The sequence below is a fragment of the Xiphophorus couchianus genome, chromosome 12 (genome assembly GCF_001444195.1).
Source record: "Xiphophorus couchianus chromosome 12, X_couchianus-1.0, whole genome shotgun sequence".
Classification (NCBI taxonomy): domain Eukaryota; kingdom Metazoa; phylum Chordata; class Actinopteri; order Cyprinodontiformes; family Poeciliidae; genus Xiphophorus; species Xiphophorus couchianus.
The window spans coordinates 20,937,004-20,953,014 of NC_040239.1; the positions used below are offsets into that span (position 1 = coordinate 20,937,004).

At 40.4% G+C, this 16,011-nt stretch overlaps 1 protein-coding gene across 3 annotated transcripts in view; it reads right to left on the reverse strand.

Moving 5' to 3' along the window:
• Positions 1-16,011, reverse strand: part of rtkna (rhotekin a) — a 61,109-nt gene that overhangs the window by 30,299 nt on the left and 14,799 nt on the right. The window contains exon 1 of one of the 3 annotated variants that reach the window (XM_028033745.1): positions 12,914-13,588. The exons of the other annotated variants lie outside the window; for them this stretch is intronic. Within the exon in view, the coding sequence (XP_027889546.1) occupies positions 12,914-13,009 (96 nt within the window). The 5' untranslated portion in view covers positions 13,010-13,588. Of the gene's footprint in view, positions 1-12,913; positions 13,589-16,011 lie in introns of those variants that run through there. 3 annotated transcript variants of the gene reach the window in all.

Genomic DNA, 16,011 nt, shown 5'->3' on the forward strand with positions numbered 1-16,011 from the left:
GGTAACTGTTTTGGTTGTCAGAAATATACATACAAATAAATCTAAGAATGTGGTGCATTCAGTCCCAGCCACTCTTCACTCCAGTAGTCTTTTTTTTTTTTTTGCTTGTCTGAATCAGCTTTGAACATCTAGAGACTGAAATTGTAGCTGAAATTCAATCATAATGGATGTCGGCAAACACTACTTTTCCAAGTCTTGCCACGGATTCTGGATTGGCGTTAAATATCTGGGTGTGTGTTTACATCTGTTGTTCAACTGGGAAATGAATCTCAGCTCTCGTCGATCCCCGTGAGGAAATTGACTCCCACAGCATCACTACCGTCCTTGTCGCTCATCAAAAGGGACTCTGTATGACTTTCTTCTTACCACTCCTTCAATAAGGACAGCTTTATGAAATGAACCGTTAATAGTTGTTTCACTGACAGATTCTCCCACCTGAGCTGTGAACCTCTGCAGCTCCTCCAGAGATACCATGGGCTTGTTGGCTGCTCCACAGCTTCATGCTGTATTTGACTGGTCTCTCAGTTTAGGTGGACAAGCAGGTTAATGATCTCTGACAAACCTCAGAGGCTTTCACACAGCCACTTTTCAGATAATTTTTGGTAAAAAAAAACATAATAATAATTGCCTTCACAGTTATGTTCTACTTTGTTTTGGCGAATTACATAAAGTACCAAGAAAATACACAGATGTTTATGGTTTTATGCTATTAGCATGACAAAATGTGAAAACGTCCAAGGCGCATTAATACTTCAGAAAAGCATTGTATATGAAATATTGCGCAGCTAGATGTCCGTATACAGTGAGTATGAGGAAGTATTTCTTTGGTTTCTTCGGCTACTTACTAAAAATCCCTAGATTCATGTAAGTGGTAGTGCTGAAAATGATTTCTAGTTCAGTCATAAATGTCGTCTAATGTGAAGACATCAAGGTGACTACAAATAACAGCCATCTTTATAAAGTTATGTCTGCAATTACACTTACTCTGCCTCCCTCTGCTTTTAGCATTTCCCATACCAGCGCACTTGGAAGTCGATGTGCAGTCGAGCGCATCGCCTTGTCCGCTGGTGATATATGGGAGTGATTTGCGGGCGAACAGAAAGGAAAACACACACTAGCCATTTAAGAGTTATGTGTGGGAATTTAAGCAGGGAGGTAAGAATCAGCTGGGCGCTCGGCCCGAGGAAGTCACTGCTGGAAAACACATAACGGACTTATGTTGGAAACATAGGAAGAAAACTGACCTCTGTTAGGAAGTTGGTTCTGCACCAAGCATTGTTCCAATTTTTCAAATAATTTCTCTAAATATTAACAGAGCACGCTTTTTTTTTGTTTTGTTTTGTTTTTTTTTTTAGAGATGGGAGAGAAAATCCACAGCATTTGTTTTGTTGCTTGTGGGTGAGCAGAATAGTGGCATGCAGTCCAGAGATGCAAGCAGCTGAGGTGTAGGAGGATGAGAGAAATTCTGTTTGTGGGCAGACTTGGCTATTAGAAAACAGAGCAACACAGTCCATCTCATTAAAGAGGCATTACATCAGTGCAAGAATGCAGCACTGTACCTCCAGGTAGAAGGACATTCCCACAGAATCTGGAGTAACAAGGTAATAATAGGGCTGCAACAGATTTTTTAAAATAGTTTTGGTCATCAGCCCTCTTAAAATAAATCTCTTTCTCTTCTTACATGCAACAGAAAAAAATAGCCTTGATAATCAAGGATTTAAGAGCTGTAAATATCCTGGAGTTAATCAGATTAAAGCTTCACAAGCAGCTGCTTGTGCAAGGCAGCAGGGAATATAGTGTAAGTGCTGGTTTACGCATACAGGTGAGTCACACTACTGCCCTAGTGCAACATCAATCTACTGTACTAACTAACATCTGCTGAGTCAAGAGGTCTAGTTATAAAATAAAACCAAATAGGGAACTTCCATTACTTTCTCTCTGCTTTGTAACTCAAGTGTTGGCAGAATGGATGATTGTTTAACAGTGACTTACACTTGTATTTTTTATCCCTTGAACCTTCTTTGCGTTCATCTTGTTGTGTTTCAACTACAAACTTTAACTAACTTTATAATTAGAGCCACAAAAAGTAGCACATCACAAAGAGAAAATTTGAAGTGAAAGAAAATTGAGTCAGGGCTTTGAAATTATTTCCCAAATAAAAATATGGAAAATGTTTCATTCACTTGTATTCAATGTTCTTCACTTTGATAACTGTGCATATAATCAAGTACAAACAGTTGCGTTCAGAAGTCTTGGGAGAGTATAGTGCTAGTAAAGGGAGTCAACTTATGGTGTGAACTGACACACTGGTCAAAGATAGCACTGATAAAGAAGCAGCCAAGAGGCCCACGGTAACTTTGGAGGAGCTGCAAACGTGTGCTCAAATTTAGCTTTACTGGAAAAGTTTTATAAAATTAATCTGTACATGGAGAAAGCAGCTCACTGTGCCTTCTTCAGGAGGATCAGTGAAGCTTGTTAGATGTGATGGGAGGGCGAATTACATCTATAACCTGGAAGAAAACCTGTTGGAGCCTGCAGGTGACTTGAGACTGGTGTGGAGGTTCTCGTTCCAGCAGGGAAAAGACCTTTATAACACAGCCAGAGATACATTTGAGTGGTTCAGATTAAAGCACACTCAAGTGTTAAACTGGCCCAAAGTTCAGGCAAAAATCAAATCCAGAGTTAGTGGTAAGACTGAAAAAACTTCACAGGTGCTCCCAATCTAATCTGACGAAGAAAATAGGGACAGAATTTTTCTTCTTTAGATGTACAATGCTGATGGAAACATACTGAAAAAGACTTGCAGCTGCAATTAGAGCGAAATATGACGAATGCATGCGAAATGTTTCATGTGTATCTGTACCAAATTATGAAAACCATAGATCATTTCCTTTCTATTTCACAATGTGCTGCTTTGCGTTGGCATATCACATAAAATCTCAATAAAATACATTTATGTGTTGACAGGTTGAAGTGAATACTCTTGCAAGGCACCATAAGTCCCACATTTTAAGAATAATACATTCCATCAGCCTGACTAGCCTTGCTATGCCGTCTGACTCTAAAGCACTTCCTATTGACTCACCAACAGCGCCTATCCCCCCTCAGACCTGTGTGTTTCTTCCTCTGTGTTCCAACTTAATGTCCTTCTTAAGATTACTTCCTTCCCAACAAAGATAAGGGAGCCTCACATGTGTCTATCTATAGAACATGTTTCTGAATCACTGATGCCCATTGTCATGTTTTCACAGCGTTAGATGAGAGTGAGAGCCTACGGCTAACAGTGGCCTAGAGGAGTGAACACAAGTTATTCCCAAATGAGAAAGACTCAGTCTGGTGTTTAAGAGTCGACCCTATCAGCCCTCTGTTGGTCATACGATGGCATGGCAGCCTCTTCAGGATTCTTCACTCTCACAGCTAACTTCTGCCTTCTTTTCTGAGAAACTCTATCTTTATTGTTAGGTGTCTGTTGTGGTTTTGTTTAACACACGGAGGGCAAAAGGATGACAAGATCAGTTTTCCTCCCGGTGTCAGAAAGCATGAGTTTCTTCACAGCTGTTCGCAGGCATGACTGTTGCCTAACCACAAGTATGCTGAGAGTGGATTGAAGCCAGACCCCAAGCAGACATCAGAGCAGTAGGAAAACTATTTTTATTGACATATTGTAGCAGTGAACCTTTCTAGGGTTTTAAGACTCAAGCATGTCTAAAAGTAGTTTCCTCACTGTGCAGTTATGTTTTAGGCAGCAAAACCCCACTAGATTACAGATTTATCACCTCTTTAGTCTTACTATGGAGCACACAGCCTCAAGAGGAAAACTGTGTAGTTCATCAGTACTTCAACTGTTTTACATCAGCAGGGATCATGTCCAGAGATAAATATAAATACTGACTAACAGTCTTCATGCAGCTCACAGTGACAGCTGTAGATACCAACTGCAAAGACCCGAATGACCTGAATGTGTGAGTTATCATGTACGCCTAAAATGGTGTCCAAAAATAAATGGCTCGTGTAGTTACATAACAACCAGCAGCCAGTTTTTGACCGCTCACATACTGAGCAATGACACATAGGAGCTAGGTGTAACAGTGGGGTTAATAGGGGCTTTTGGTCTGGTCGTCAACCACTCATATTGAGACGCCTTGAGTAGCACAAAACACTAGGACACCTTGACCTGTTTCCCAGTCAGACAGAGTTAAGATAAGGTGGATTAACCTTTTCATCTCTTAGGGATCACCGGATTAGACCACTTGAACAGACATAGGTACCTGTCATGTCTGAAAACAAGAGGAAGCTGGATTTTCTACAGCAGTTTCCTTAATATAAGGGCAATGAACCTACAGACCCAACCCACTTTTAAAAAAATGCTTCAAGTCATTTCTGTGTGATTTCTGAAAGGACCCGGAAGGCGAGAGATATATTGAAGTTAACCTAAGCAAGGCAGTCACAGCGTAGCAAAGATGACGCCTTGTACCAAAAAACAATCAGGAGGGGAGACATGTTCTGGCATTTCAAGCTGGCCGTGCACATCCCTGTTTTTGCCAGGTTGGAGCACCCACCATAAGTGATGTTTGCAAATCAGGAAGAGCCACAATGTAGTGTCTGAACTTTGGCTGGTTTCTGCAAGCTTATGCTGGTTTCTGCAAGCATATTTGATGCCTCCTCTTTTGGAAAATAGCACTTTCAATCTATGTTGTTTATAGCTGTATCAATAATATACTTTTTATCAATTCTTCTTCTGCTAAAACAGATTGAAAAGAGACAGATTGTTGTGACATCTACTGCTTAAAATGAGAACTCCAGTCAGTGCCACCCATTATCTGTTCTGGTGTTGATGTGCATTTAAAATAAGAACATCATTGATGGACTTCTGTTTTCTGTGTAAATATTCATTAGTTGTTGTGAAAATAACCAGATAGTGAATTTTAAAGGTTAATAAAACTGTGTTTGCAGCTGGTAAAACCTTTTTGAAATTTGAAGAAAATGGTAAAGATGGAAGCTATTTTCTTCTTGGCCCCTCTTGAACTAACTGCTGGCTTTAGTCCGATCTACATTTATAATTAATGGAAACATCAAGAGAGTTATCTACTGCAGTACAGTAAGATATACTGTAAGCTTCCATATTAAACCTCATTTCAAAAAGAGACTCATCTTTGTATGACAAAACTGCTGGGCGAAAGAGGCCAAAGTCAGAGTCACAGTAGGAGGAAAAGCCAGTTTTTGGCAGCAACACATCATTCAGTGTCAAATTCACCAAGCCTTCAAAGAGTGTTGCTCCTCCTACAAACACCCGGCCCCTCCTAACGTGGCCCCAAGCCTTTAACCCCAAGTACCAAACATGATATCATCTAACTAGAGAGTACGACTGATCTCATCATGGTGAGACAGAGTGTTGTTTTTTAGGGCTGGGTGGAGTTGGGTGTTTAGGGGAATGCTCAGTCCCTCCATGCCTATCAACACCTTGCACCACAACTAGAGGTCTCTTTCAGCTGTTTCAGGCCTCAGATTTACCACATTAAGCCCCGACTCCTGCTGCCGCCACCCCCACCTCCAGGCCTGGGATTTCCCCAGCAATAGATCCCATTTGGGATTCTTTAATACTTCTCTCCTTTTTAAGGTAAAACATTCACAACCATCGATTTACAAAGCAATCCCACAACCTCTCTTGCCCTGTCGTTACATACATTTTGTTTGGTAAATCTCAGACGGGTTTAATTAAACATGGAGACATCATTAAAGAGAGAGAATATAAGTTTAATTTGGTCCTCAAGAAATCATTAAACTTGCTGAAATGATTGGGCGTGAACTCTATACATACTGACTTCAGCTTTTCCAATCAACAAACACATCAACACACCCACTGGTTGCATAACTTTGACTCCAGTTCAGATTACAGGCGACTTAATTTTACAATCTGGCTTGTTGCTGAAAAAACAGAAGTTGGGCTGCAGGAAACATACAGCTCTACAAGAAACACTATTGCTCTAAACTGCAGGAGAACATGCAGGCAAGAATGAATTGTTTTAATGGAAATAATTGTTAGTTAGAAAGCTCTTGCTCTACACTTGTTTCCCATATTGTGCTCCAGGACACTAACCCTGTAGAGAGACATTAGATGGACATAAAGAACATAAAAGCTAAAAGAAAAAGAGCCAAGCATGCACAAATAGATTCATTTAAACCCACGCACATGATCCTCAAAGACAAGCAAGTCAGTGAGTGAACTGACGGACCCACACTCTTGCCCACATAATGTTCTTTGCGCATACTTTATCTCACTGGAAGGAAAGAAAACAAATACATCACACAAGCTCATGAACAGGCTGTATAAACACAAAAGTAACAAGGTACAAGCCTAAGCACATTCCCAGGAGCTCCTGATAAGCCGCCAGCAGCAAACATCGCCGCCACTACAAAACTGTAACTTTCAAGGTTATGAACACAATAACTCAGGCTCCAGGTTTTACTTAGAAATACTAAATTCAAACGGTCTTAATGCATGTTCATGATAGCGAAACAAAAATTCAAAAACTATGCAGGGCTCAATGAAGAGGACTCGGGTTAATTATTTTCAAGTTTTTAAAATGACTGAAAAGTTGTAATCAAACAAGGTGACTACGATAAAATCCTAAAAAGAGTAAAATGGTAAAAAAAAAAAAAAATGCTAAAACAACCACAAAAAGAGTGTCTTCTTTGAGCCTCTCCCTACCTTTGCTGATCCCAAACCCAGATAAACACAGAGGGATTTTATTGGAACAAGAAATCAAACAAAAAAAATCAACAGAAGAAAGTTTATTAGTATTTCTAAACATATTTAACTGCAGTCTCTTCCATAATGCAGTTCTTCTCTTCTTCACCCCATGGCACGGCCAATTAGGCAAATTATTTAGTGATGTCTTTCAAAAGCTTGTAATAACTTTAAAGACAGTCAGTGTAGTATTGTGGACGTTAGAAGTTTGAATGCAGCTAAGTTTCTCTGAGCATTTCAAACTCTGTCATGAAGCTGTCTGGATTTAGAAAAGTTGGCATATTTTGGAAACATTATTAAGACTTTACATTCTTAAGGGAATACACATAAAAACTGATGTTTCTGTAACACAAGCCATGCTAAGTATGCTAATAACCACGGTAGCATAAGATACTAAACACAGCTAAAATATCAAAAACTTTAGGTTTTTGTTTTAGAAAATGTCCTGTTTTACTGCTTGGCCTTCCATTCCAAAGATACAAAACAATATTTTGGTTGCTGTTCTTATATTTTCCTACATTATGCTTAGGGATAAACCAGAATTGGCTAAATTAAGTATTACTTGGTCAAAGTTTTACAAAAATCAGAGATTGGTGACAAAATCCTGGTTGGTGCATGCCTACTTTAAATGATGAAAGCAGTGGAAATAAGGGCCTGAATGCAGCTAAAGAGATAAGCAAGGAAAAGCTATCAGGCAGCCTCAGGCAGAGAAGGGGTGAGCAACAACATAAACCAGTCAGCAAAGGTGTGGGGAGGCAGGTCTATAGTAGGTTCCAACAACAACATCACCTTCAGCTCTGTGTTTTCTCCTGCTCCATCTCCCGGCCCGTGCCTGCTGTTTTTCAAAGGAAACCGGATCAGCACAGAACCCAACCAGGTTTCTCCTCACACAGAGGTCCTATTTAGAACAGCGCCGCTCCTCCCAACCGCCTCATGGGCAACGGCCAGGATGAACTACTGAGAGGCGATACAGTTTTGCGGTAATATCCATGGGAGGTATGGGGTGCGGAATGACCGAATGAGGAGCCACTGTATATATATATATATATCAGTCACAGGATATTTCAGGCTGAAAAAGCATCCAAGTTGCCATCAGAACTAAGTTTAGGTCTTTGGAGCGTGTGAGAGGTCGAGCACATGTCTTGGGTGAGCCAGCAAGAACCTGACATCTGACCCCCTCCGACCCACTCCCATGTGAGTTCCCAGTCAGCCGACGTTAGAGACGAGCTACTGCTAATACAGCAAGTCAGGGTCAGCATGTCTGTGTTTGTTTAAGGACAGAAGATGTTCAGGAATACCAAAGGTCTGCATTATCCATATCTCTGAGACAGACTAAAGGACCACGAGAAGGTAGCTGAATGAATCCTGACAAGGAGGAGAATTTTTCTCAGCTGTTTTTTTTGTTTTGTTTTGTTTAAAACACCAAAAATTGCAAAAGCGGTGAAGTTCCTACTCTATCTTTTGGTAATCTGAAAAGGATTTGCAACTAAATGTTTTTCCTCCTCACTCTCCAGCTTTTGTGCTTCCAAAAAGCTGTGATTACTGGCGTGATCAGCCAGATAACATTCACACTTACACACAGAGAAAGAATTGTACTGTCACAGACAAAGACTGATTAACAAAGAATGGCTCTCCCAGCACAAATCCTGAATTTACAAGTTGGGTCACAAACAATGCTCAGAAACTCTTGACATTTAGCTGAACAAAGAAGGCAAAAATCATAAAAAAGAAAAGGCTTACATGTTTTACATGTAAGAAAAAACATGCTTTAAGAAACTCGTAGCATTCGAATAGCTGGAGGAAAAAGCTTAGATAGGAAACAAATTGCAAAGATTTTTCTAATCTTTGAACGTTTTAAAATTTTGTTATGTTACAATCAGCCTCAGTAAATATATCAGGGAAAACATCAGGAAAGTCTCAAGTAGCGTGAGGTCATGCACAGGCTGTGGACATCTCACAAAGCGCTGTTCAATCTATTATCTGAAATGAAATCTCTGGAGGAGCTCCAGACATAAACAGATCAGGTGGGAAGCTGTCGACAACAGGACGACTATTAGTCATGAGATCCACAGCCAAACCTTTAGTAACAAGTGGCAAGAAACCAACCATTGTTAATGGAAAAGCAATAGGAAGCCCTGTTTGGAGTTAGCCACAAGCTGCTAAGAGGACATAACAAACATATGGAAGAAGGAGCCAAAATTTTACTCTCTCTGCATACAAAGTAGCACATCAGTCAGAAAACATTTGTTGCTTGGTGAAACATGGTTATGGCAGCATCATGCTGTGGGGATACTTTTTTTTCAGGAGGGAGAGAGAAATGGTGTTGGGTCTAATTTATTTTTAGCACATGCATAAGTAAACATCAAACAGAATAATAATATGAAAACATAACCTTTAAAATAAACTCATAAGTAAATGAACCTAGACCAGGGGTCTCAAACTCCAGTCCTCGAGGGCCGCAGTCCTGCAACTTTTAGATGTGCCTCTGCTGCACCACACCTGAATAGAATAATTAGGTCATTAGCAAGGCTCTGGAGAACTGATCTACACAAGGAGGAGGTAATTAAACCATTTCATTCCAATATTTTGTACCTGTGGCACATTTAAGAACTGTAGGACAGCGGCCCTCGAGGACTGGAGTTTGAGACCCCTGACCTAGATAATAATTCTTCTAACAAATGGTTAAGTCAAACCAATCCAGGAAAACTAAAGCAGTGTCTTGTCCTACGTTATTTGCTTCGTCCAGAGGGTCTGGACTCTCGGCTATTGAGAAACGATTGCTTCCTGCAGGCATGGACTCTCTTCATGTTTTAAATGTTTCCACATCGCTAAAGTTTGGCCATGATGTGAACGGCTTTGTTCACTCCCACTGCTGCCATCGCTAAAACTACAGGCAGAACACAATTCTAAATTGATGGCATTGATCACAACTTATCCTTCGGTTTGCTGATGGGCCCAGAAGAAAATCTATTGGAGAATCCACTTCAATGGGATAAAGCCCAGAATGTGATGTGAAACGAGATTTTAACTAAGCAGAATTGCACAAGAAGTCAAAGGCCAGGCGACAATCCAGGAGGAAAACCTGTAGAAACTGCGTAACACTGGGTGAGAGGTCCATCATTATGCATAATAAAGACCCTGAATATAATTTAATAATGGGACAGTTAAGATCAAAAATCATGTGTCAAATTGTTCCAGTGAAAGTCAAGACTTTTGCAAAACTGTGGCAAGAGTATAGAAAGTATCTTTGAACGTCGATCTTCTATAGAAGACCAACGTTCACAGATACTTTCTAACCAATAGGGGGAAAAATTACCCATTTTACAAAGAGTGGGTCAAAGTTTCAGGCTCTAGATGATAGAGACATACTCAAATTATAACGGCAGTGAAAGGTGATCCTGCAAAGTATTTATTCAGAGAGGGCTTTAAACAAATTTGCAAAACATTTTCAGAGTTATGTATGTAAATCATAATTTAAAGTCATATTTCCTTTCCATTCCCCTTCCTTATACATTACTTGCTGTCGGTCTATCACATAAAATGCCCCCCAAATCACAAGAGAGTTCATGGCTGTGGTTTGACAAAATCTTAGAAAGTTCAGTGTTTAGAAATACTTCTGCGAGACACTGTATATCTGCATTTTTGATAACAGGAAGTGGTGCATGTGTTTCTTTTATTTGGCAATTTCAGTGACATTTAGTTGTCTCTCCCAGTGGTGGTGGACATAATTACACACGGCCATTTCCTGTTTCCCATCAACCATATCCCGGCCCCCTTCTGAGGCAAATCCTGCATCCTGTGGCAAAAATTCTTGTTTTTGTGTTTTTGGCAATTTATGCACAATTTAAAAAAGTGACATTGCTGCCCAGTATGCCTCACAGGGGAGGCAGAAGGAAGAGAAGAGTGGAGCAAAGAATGCAGTTAATGCTATTATTCCAACAGACTTGTTAAAACCTGAAGAGCAGAAATGTAACTTCCCACTGAGTGCAAAATTACAAAAGGACATATTCCAGCACTTACACAGCATTTGTGCACACCTGAAAAATGGAGTGACATAATGTGTGATTATTAATGTCTGTATAAGTCATAAACCTACATGTGTAAGCTTGTGCCTTGGGTGGGAGTGGTTTTGCAGAAAACTACTATGCTGTGGCGTGGAAATGAGAGCAGCAGAGAGAGTTTACAGTCAATAACTGCGCATTTTAAATACCCATTCTTTCTTTTTTTTCTTAAATCCCCCACAGCTTGCTGAAATTACAATTAGACTATGGGCTGTGCAGCTCTGCCACATACAAAGAATCTCACTGTTTAATAAACCCACCCATAATGAGGAGAACTGCAGCGTGGAGGGGGGAACAACAGAGTGGGTGACCAAATGAAATGCGTTTCTGAGCAAAGAAGAGGCCATGTTCCATCAAAATTACCCAACAAAGTTTTGTTTTCTTCTCAGAGCAGATACTTTGACTTCACCCCTCACCTTTGAGCTCCTTCTGAAGGGGAAAACGTAACACAGGAGTTTTCTCACATGACTAAATAAAGATTTTCTATCTTGTTATAATACATTTAACTGACTTAGTAAAATTAAGCTAAAACTGAGACAGTGAAATGTAAGATCTCCAGAAAGACATTCCTACGTTCCACCGTAATGCCCTAGATTCAATTATCAGACAAGGCAGCATTTTTACAGCCTATATCTGGGCAGCAAATAAGTTTATCATCAAAGAACAGTTAACATGATTACAGCTTGATCAGATCATTCATTTAAAAAAAGGAACCCATGATAGCTGGTTTGTGGCAGCGCATTACAGGCCACCAAACTATAAAAAAACTCCACAAACATCACTTTTTTTTACTGCACTCTCATGTGAAAGTAGCTTTGAAGCTCAAGATTTTAAAGATGCTGCACAAGTTAAGAAAGTTGATGTGGTTCATGCAACTTGATAATGATCAAGTTACTTCGCAGTCACAGATTAAGGGTTCAATCTTCAATCTCTAAATTGTAGAGTTAAAAAAAATGCCAATCTGGGTTATATTTCTGACCTTGTCCTAAGGCCTGGGTTGAGGCTGAGGATTTTATCCAACTCACTGGTCCAAGTTGTTCATCTCCAAAAGATGTTAAGGTGTCTAGCATGTTTTTAGAGTGCAGGAACTTATCAGACTAATCCTGTGCATGCAGGAGGGGAACATGCAAACTGAGCTTTTAGTGATTCCAGTATTGCTCGTAGACACTGCAAAGATAACTGTGATTCAATATATCAGGTAGCTCTGCATCTGGTCATTTCATACTGCAGGAGAGGCTCCTTGAATTCATGAGTGTGTAAAACGGCAGCCTGTAAATAATGATGAGGTTTCCTATATTCTTTTTTCTTACAAAACAAACTGGGTCATAAATTTTGACCCAATGTTTTGGTTCCATCTACCCCACTTCTGCCTCAACAGCACAAACTCATTGTCTGAGTTAAAGACCCAGCAGATTAGACAAAGATGCTGACGAGGACCAGAAAGCGAGCACACATTACATCTCTGCACCAGTTTTAAAAATTACATTGTTAAACTTTTATGAGTCCAGATAAAATGCCAAAAAGCAAAGCTTCTGATTTAAATTTCCTCAAAAAAAATTAAAAAACGGCAAATTCCTTAGCTATTTCCTCTGAGACAACTGAAACACAGACTGTGTGGATTAGCAAAACAATGGGGGGAAAAAAAATAAATGCTTACATGTTAAAACATTTTCTCCCCCATTTTCCCCTTCTCTCTAACACACACGCTCACTCACGCCCACACTGGGAGTCATGGAGGCCATGCCTGCAGCTGTGGACAGTGTGTGAGTCCCAGCTGAAAGGGGACACACTAAGAGAGAGATGGATGACATGTGGGGTTGTTTTCTATCTACCATCTGTGAAGGAAGAGACCACACCAGCGTCAGTGTGACTGGTTTGTCACTCACACACACACACACACACACACACACACACACACACACACACACACACACACACACACACCCCTACACATTCTTTAAGAAGCTCCTCTGTAGGTACCAGTCCAAACCACAGCATGTTGTGTCAGTTGACAAAGAGATTCACTGGAAAACCTCAGAAAGCTACAATGTGACAATGCAAGCCCATCCATCTCTAATAAAACTGGTCAAAAGTGAGAATTTACCTGCAAGCTGAGAGCAATCTGACGGATGTACATCATATTGAGGTCCTCCAGTATCCAAAGTTTTTCCTCCATGTCTGCGTATTTATCAGTTGGCATCCTTTGTGCAGGAGGAAGCAAATGAAAGAAAAAAAAATGGTTCTTTTTGAAGGTGAGTTACAGGACTTCAGTCCACTATCCTGCTGGAACCCCTGTAGGGAACTTCATCTTTACTTCCATGAGCAAAACTCGTGCGCAAGAGTTCCACTCTCCATCCAACGCGAGACTGGTAACTCCGGGAAGAGAGCAAGCTGGGGTCTCCTCTCCTCTCCCACTTTTCATGCGCACAACAAAAATCCTTGTAAACACCCACAGTAAACAGCGGGGGAAGAATGGAGCCTTTTCTTCTTCTTTTAAAACGGAGCTCTTCTTCTTTGTGCCCCCACTGTGAACGTGGTGTGTCCTCTGTGACTAGAAACCTCTCCACAAAAGGGCATCGCCTCTGCGGGAGCAATCGGCACAACTACTCCACTGTATCGGTGAGCGCGTACGCGCCTTGACGCTCCTCCGGCTGCTCGGCGTTAAATTAACCCCTAAGACGCGCTTCGGGCAGCAGGAGCGAACTTTAAAAAGAAAGAAAACAGAGAGAAGGGGAGGAGAGAGATATATTGCTCTACTTCAAACCAATAAACACCGCAAATGCCAGAGCAGAACGCAGCCGCTAGCGGGTGGAGAGCTTTGTTCTTTATTACGCCCTAATGGAGGGAATTTGAACCATGACAGCTGGGGCTCCGTATCATCGGATAAGGCGCCATGAACTATAAAGTAACACGGACCCCAATTAAAAACAAGTCTTGATATTTATACAGAAACAAGTTTTTTCTTCCTTCTTTGAGACAAAATTGTATATATATATATATATATATATATATATATATATATATATATATATATATATATATATATAAAAATTAAATCCGGAAAAAAGATCCTGGGGAGAAAAAAGTGATTTTCTTGGGCACAAGAAAAAGCATATCAGGAGCACAGAAATACAACATCCGTCGTTTGTTCTCCAGCTGTTGTGTGTGAGAAGTGTGTGTCCGTGGACAAAATAGGCAGACCACAAATCGATCCCTCCACAGGAAATAACCACCACGTTGCGGGCCATTGGCCACTGAGTCAGATTTATAACAACTGCACTCATTCCAGAACCATTTAAATTTAGTGAGGTTTATTTTAGAACCCATAGGTGAAGGGAATGTAACTTTTTTTGTTCAAAGATCACAAACCACGCTGAGTTTTAAAGTGTCTGTAATAAATGAAGAATAATTTAGTGACCTATTAACACTTTGAAGTTTCTGCATTTGTCATAATGACTGGATTATGACAAATGGGTTCCAGTCATTGACTGGAAGCAATATTGTACTGTGAAACCTCAGTTCTCCATGCTGCACAAAGCACAAAATGTTACATTGGTATTTCTTATAGTAGTTATCACTCCAACAATTAGGAAATAGCACTCGTTTTCTAACTCGCAACAACATGACTCAGGTGTGATGGCATCCCCTATTACAAGGCCTGAATTCCAAGTTAAATTAAATGCATTGCAAACCCAAACATGCATTGGACAACATTTTTACTTTACTTCAACCATTCTTTTTGCTCAAACACACAAATTCCCCCATATTTGCCTTTCCATCACCCCCAGAACATGTGCTGTAAACCTTTTACAAATGCAAACATTGGAAACAAAGGGGCTCTGAGAGGCTTTTCACCTCACAGGAGGAAACCCAAGGGGACAAAGCAGCAAGCAGCTGGATCATTTCCCTCACAAAGACACCTCTTCCCTGCAGATTTTATGATCAACCAGCTAAGCTGTCGCAGGCAGCAACAGCTGGAGAGAAGACTGAGATTTACTGTTCCCGGGGAAGTCAAAGTGGTTCAGAAAACATTCTGAAATGTGTGTGTGAATGCGCTGCAAACTGTATGTTTGTCAGAACTTCTGCTGACCTGGGAGAAAAGCTTAAAATCTCAGACGAAGATTAATGGAAGTTAAAACATTTAAATTTTTAAAGGATGAGGCAGAGCAAGTTTGCCAAGCTATTAGCTAGACGCTTCAGTGGAAATAAATGAAACTCACTTGAATTACCGTTTGTCACCTACTGAACAATATTTCATGGTAACACAAGGTCTAATGCAACTGATCAGTGTTATTTTGAGTACATCCATTTATGTATTTTTTTACATGCATACAGATTTGTACCATTTAAAGTTCTGATGACTCTCACTGTCGTCGATTGATTTAGCTTCACCATCCACGGCTGAGACCATCATGACTTGGGGAAGATTGTTGTTAAATGTGAAGTTGAACACCTCGCAACTTAAGATTCAACTCTAATGCCATGTTGAAATATGTCAAAAGAAGCTTGTTTTCTATAGCACTTCCTAATTCTAACAGCTCAGATCAAATATTTGCCTCTTGTGATGTCATCGACCCAAATATCAACATCATTTAACGTGGTTTCGGTAAAATCCTCTGATTTCTGTAAAAATCCTGCATTGAAAATCCCTACTTCTACACAGCTTGGATTTTATTTCCGTTGTTCATTTACTACGGGGAAAAATACACTGCTGGATATTTAAAGATCAGACCACAATACACGTGGAAGCAAACATCAACTAAGACTGATAATCCCACTGTATTCTTCTTAAGGCTTTCCATCACCCCACCAGAAGCATCTTGAACCATAAAACTGCTGCATGTAAATCCCCTTCCAGTATAAATACAAAGATTAACAGGACAAAAGCCGACAAGCTGAACAAAACCAGAAGAAAATAGCTATTATCTCAATGATGGGTCCTGCTGGCAGGCAGACAGGCAGCTGACTCAAACAGTTCTGCTGCTTCTTGGCCCAGAGCCAGAGAGGGTGAGGTAAAAAAAAAAAAAAAAAGGTACTAGTAGGATTAGTAGTGGAAAGACCTAACACCTTTCAGCTTCACTGGGTTTTCTGCCTTGTTAGATGGTCACAGGCCAATGATGGGATGATGGGTGGATTAGCAACATGTGACTATGGAAGAGCCAGTTGTGATAGTCAGCTGCTGTGAGAATGCTGTTAGAGCAA